At 41.2% G+C, this 5,374-nt stretch overlaps 2 protein-coding genes across 2 annotated transcripts in view; both read left to right on the top strand.

Moving 5' to 3' along the window:
- smtnb (smoothelin b) overlaps positions 1 to 5,374 on the top strand; it is a 245,106-nt gene that overhangs the window by 144,428 nt on the left and 95,304 nt on the right. The gene's annotated exons all lie outside the window — the stretch shown is intronic.
- Positions 1 to 5,374, top strand: part of LOC104962313 (membrane-associated phosphatidylinositol transfer protein 2) — a 63,101-nt gene that overhangs the window by 44,055 nt on the left and 13,672 nt on the right. Inside the window, exons 11-16 of the mRNA XM_010790745.1 lie at positions 455 to 644; positions 2,147 to 2,266; positions 2,757 to 2,971; positions 3,363 to 3,538; positions 4,094 to 4,264; positions 5,223 to 5,374. Coding sequence (XP_010789047.1) covers positions 455 to 644; positions 2,147 to 2,266; positions 2,757 to 2,971; positions 3,363 to 3,538; positions 4,094 to 4,264; positions 5,223 to 5,374 — 1,024 coding nt within the window. The remainder of the gene's footprint in view (positions 1 to 454; positions 645 to 2,146; positions 2,267 to 2,756; positions 2,972 to 3,362; positions 3,539 to 4,093; positions 4,265 to 5,222) is intronic.

Below are 5,374 nucleotides of genomic sequence, written 5' to 3'. Positions count from 1 at the left end.
GTAAAATGAATAAAACAATATCAAAATAAATGAATAATAAAGATTGACAGCCCGTTAAAAAAGGGGGTGTCTGTAATAAAAAGCTAGTCTAAAAAGATGTGTCTTTAGCTGTTGGTTATAAATGTCTCTCAGAGGGGCGTGGGGAGGGGCTCCTTATTTTCATCTAAAGTAACAGACAGAGAATCAGCACTTTTGAAACCGGGCTGAAACAGAGGGGATTATGGGTAATGCTGCAATGATCTGTTTGGTGTTTGGAGCAACGCTTCAGAGACATGTTTTGTATATATCTGATACCTATCATAGATTGATGAAAAACAATATAATAGGAGACCTTTAAAGTTTCTAATGTGTTTTATGCTCTTAATGTCTTTCATTTTTGTAAAGCACTTTGAATTGCCTTTTGTTGAAAAGTGCTATAAGTAAAGATGTCCTTGCTTTGCGTGTTCTGCTGCAGCCTGAGCCCATACAGCTACGATGAGGGCTGTCTGTCCAGCAGCCAGGACCACATCCCACTGGCAGCGCTCCCCCTCCTCGCCACCTCCGCCCCGCAGTACCAGGACGCCATGGCCACCGTCATCGTCAGGGCCAACCAGGTGTACTCAGACTTCTTAAAGTCTCTGGAAGGGGCAGCCTTCTCCGGCCAGGTCAGTCACCGAAGATACCTGGGTCACATTTCAACTTCAGTGTCCATATGTAGTTAAATCGTGTTACAGAGTGGTCCGTCTTTTTTCTTTTTCTTAACAAAACAACAACAATAAGCAGAAGAACATGGGGTGTTTCTTTTCAATATAAAACATTGACATTGATCATTAAATAAAAGATTCAAACAGTTAAACAAAAGAAGGGCGTATCGGGGTAATATACACTTTCCATTTCTCCCAAATGTCCTTAAATGTAAGTTCCTGGAGCCTCATAGAGAAGGTTATTCTTTCCATTACAAAGATTTCATAAATGATATCGAACCAAGTAAGGGATAATGTGAAGTGAGGCGGTCATTGTGGGGAAAAGAACACCCGACAGGCTGACCAGGAGCCTGACGCATGCAGTTTGCTTTTCGGCCAAACTGTATACAGTTAAATCGACCAAACTTCTTTCTGCAGATGTAAGCGTCCTTAACAACGGTCAATAAGTCCTTGACAGCGGTCTGTCTGTTCTGGATTAACAACGCGTCGCGTGTTCTGAATTGACCAATCAGAATCGAGTATTCAACTAAGCCATGTTATAATCATCTATAGATGGGCTGTTTGGTTTGAGCCATTTCTTTGTGATTGCTTTCCTGGCATCAACACTCAACAAGTCAACATCCCAAATAAGTATTTAGTTTTAATATGTGTGGATGTTGAGTGCAGAAACCTGGGTCATATTTGTTCAGTTATTGATTGATTTTATTCACAGGTTACCAGATATAGACACACAAATCCAAAAGCAAACAGGTTAAATTGAAAACATTCATTTCAAACATGGTCACGAGATGTTAGAAGAAACAAGAAGCACAGGATTTTCAACCAAAAACTAAACAAAAACACCTTCAATAGAAATGTAATTGCATATTTCATTACCAATCTCACAAACTTGTCCATAAAATAGTCCTAAGACAACCTTAACAAATCTAATCATCGATGTTCTTCCACAGAGCGGTGTGGTAACCTCTGAAAACATTATCCACTCGCAAGACACTTTTCATGAACTCACACTGGCCTTGATATTATAATTATGTCATTGTTATCTGTCAACACAAATATTGAGGATAATACTGGTTACTAATATTAATAATATGCCACGTTATAACTTCTGATTGTAATAGTTTTGAAATAAATGTAAACAGTATCGCAGCTGAGCCTGCTCTTTAATTTTGTACCAGTTATATCTAAATATTAAAACACCTTGTTAATTGATTCTCCACATAATGGTATACACACATATAACAACAAATGCCAACATAAGAAAGATTCTTCCTAAGTTTACATTTTATTATGTGTACTTCCTTGAATATGTTTTATTATCAGCATACTCGCTTTTGTTTGGGTTATTAAACTGTGTTTGAGTATATGTGTTGGTATTCTAGGCAAACCTTAACCCTTTGGCTGTGTTTTAAAAATATAACTATTGTTTTATGAATTCTTTGTTTGACCTTTGGCCCCTCTAGGTTTGCCTGATTGGAGACTGTGTGGGAGGGATCTTAGGTTTTGATGCACTTTGCAGCAGCAACCAGACGGTGAACGAGAGCCAGAACAGCAGCCGCAGGGGCAGCCTCGTCAGTGTGCAGGTAGCAGACCACTGACATTAATAACTAAATATCATGATCACAGAAATTCAATTTCTAATTCCCTCTGAAAATATGCCCTGCCTTTTATTTTAGTTTCCTGCAACAAGAAGGGCTTATCGGTGTAATATACACTTTCCATTGTGTGGTCACCCTAACAGAAACAATTAGAGTGACCACACTACCAGCAACAGGACATTCAATTTCCACAAAAATATCTTATATACAGTGTTTTGTCTAAGTTTTCATGTAGTTTTAAATCTTGCTAAGACAAAAATCAACTCAGATTGTAACCTTCACACAACCTTTTTTCAAACAAATCATTTCTTAAGTTAACTGTACATAGAGCGCTGGATCATCAAAACCAAGACCACAAAAAGCCCGTACAACTATTTTCTTCAAATCTTGTTTTGCCAAGATGTAAAATACATTTCAGACTTTCTTTTTAAGTGTGATAAACTTATATAACTAATGTCCCTGAATCCCCCTCCAGGACCAGGACCTCCTCTCTCCCGGCATCATTGTGAACAGCGTGCAAGGCTCGGCCTCTCCCACCCTGGAGAGCAGCCGCCACCTGAGCCGGAGCAACATCGACATCCCTCGGTCCGGCTCAGGAGACGACGCCAAGAGACAACTGCCCCGCAAGAGGAGCGACTCCTCCACCTACGAGCTGGACACCATAAAACAGCACCATGCCTTCCTCACCAGGTGTGTTGAGTGTGGGGAGACCAGAATCCAGGACGATTCAAAAGTTTGACATTACGATTACCCTGGCCACAATCATATTTTTTAAGTGAACATTGTTTATGTGATAGTCATGCAATCTAGTTATTTATCATAAGGGGGTTCTGCATTAAATTAACATTCAAATAATAAAATAGCAACTGTGTTATCCTCATCTTTCTTACATAATAAGGTCAAGCTCAAAGTATTCCAGATCATTCTGATAATGGAAATTCCCCATGATCGACTTATTGTGGTCTCAATCAAATCCTCTATCCCTAACCCTGGGAGATAACCGCGACCTTGTTTTACACGCTCTCTGAGTCTGGTTTGTTTTTATTTCATACGAGGAAATGACTTTGTGCCGTCCTTCCAGCTTACACTCCAGTGTTCTGCGGAGTGATGCGGTGTCGCGCAGGTCGAGCAGCAGCACGATGCTGGATGGCAGCTCTCTGGGGAGGTTCGACTTCGAGGTGTCCGACTTTTTCCTGTTCGGCTCTCCACTGGGCTTGGTCCTCGCCCTGAGGAAGACCGTCATTCCTATGCTGGATGGTAAGCTAATTTAAGTCAATCAATGATGGCAACGTTGTTTATTTTTGACACATTATTGCAATAATACAAAATGACTTCGCTTTTTAAAGAACTTACTTTAGTGCTATTTGTATGTTTGGTTGCCATTACCATTATTTAAAAGCTAGATATCCCGTATTATGTTCTCAGAGACGATATTTATTATTTTATTATTTATTTGTTTTATTCCACACATGGCAGTTATTTTAAATCAAAACATGTACACTTTACAAAACATGTACACTTATACTGGTTGTTTTTTTTATAGCGCATGGTGGAAAGGAGCAGGGAGAGGAACATCGTATTTTACCTGCCCCTTCTTACAAAAATAAAAATAACCATTCAAAAGTAAAATAAAAGCAATATTCTTTCAGTCACAGTTGCTTACAAATACTGAAACATAAAACCAGAACACACTCAAAAGTCTTCAAACTGTCTAATTACGCAATTTTAAACATAAAAATGTGGGTGGGATCATGGGTCCTTAGATTGTTCCCCTCTCCTCGCTCATATTTCCGGCTCTGTGTCTCCCCCTAGTGGCCCAGCTGCGTCCCGCCTGTCAGCAGGTCTACAACCTGTTCCACCCGGCGGATCCTTCGGCCTCCCGCCTGGAGCCTCTGCTGGAGAGGAAGTTCCACCTGCTGCCTCCCTTCAACGTGCCCCGCTACCAGCGCTTCCCCCTGGGAGACGGAAACTCTGCCCTCCTGGGTGAGCCTCTGCACCCACGGCGTCTAAAAGCCTCAGTCAAATCTATTCAGTAGATATCCAGTCTCTGATCTACAGTCGATTCATTCAGTGCTCCTGTTTTTCCCCCATGCACAGACATGAATGCAAATGACACTGTATTGAAATAACTTTTCCTTTTAACTTAAAAGATCATATCCGCTGACACACGGAAATGATCGTAACACACTGTCCCGTTTCCCAGGGGTTCTTGCTACTGAAAACAAATGCATTAAAGACATCGTAGCGTCCCACTCTCCCTTCAGACACTGTCTCAAAGAAATTAAGCGTTGTTCTATTGCTTGTGCTTCAACATGTTTTACAAAGCAGTTTATGATCGAATGTGGTCAAAGTCCTGCTAGGGGTTTCTGTTTGGACACTGTGGAGCAACGCGTTACAGCCTCACCCTTTTATACAAATATCTGTCTATTTGTACTGCAGAAAGTGTACACAGAAATGTATGAAGTAAATATTTAGATGAGGATTTTTCTTTCTAGGTCTAAACACATAGCTTCCAACACAAAACTAGGCTTGGTAAGGAACCACATTAGGGTTTATAAGCTGTACAAAAAAGACAATATTTATTTTCTTCTATCCTTACGGTAACCACTCTTGTATAATGTATTAACAATGTTTTCAGAACAGATCTACAGCCTATGGTACCGATAAAGTTTTATAGACAATAACATTTTGTGCCAAAGGTATTATGACGACGTTAGAGTGTTTTATCATGACGTTATGTGTCTGACTAGCGGTGTCAAAAGAAATGGGCTCGACTCTGCTTTCTTGTCTCACGTTTAGTTGTTCTTGCTTCATATGTTTTTGTGTCTTCCTTGTCTCTTTTTTCCCTCCTTCTCTGTCTCTGCCTTGTGTCCCCCATATCTGTACGTCACTCTCTACCTCCAACCCCCCCTCCTTCTGCCCCTCCACCCCCCCTCTGTAGTGGAGACAGTCCAGAGCAACGCTCAGCTGCTGCTTGACAGCGGGCCTCCCTTGTTGTCCCTTCGCTGTCAGGAGACCATCAGTGAGACCTGCATCCCTGTGCCGATGCTAAACTGGCAGGAGGGCTGCCTCAAAGCCACACCCGCCACTATG

The sequence above is a fragment of the Notothenia coriiceps genome, unplaced genomic scaffold (assembly GCF_000735185.1).
Source record: "Notothenia coriiceps isolate Sejong01 unplaced genomic scaffold, NC01 NC01_scaffold00034548, whole genome shotgun sequence".
In the NCBI taxonomy this organism is placed as follows: Eukaryota; Metazoa; Chordata; class Actinopteri; order Perciformes; family Nototheniidae; genus Notothenia; species Notothenia coriiceps.
The sequence above is the reverse complement of the archived record's forward strand: the minus strand, read 5'-3'. Positions and strand labels throughout refer to the sequence as shown.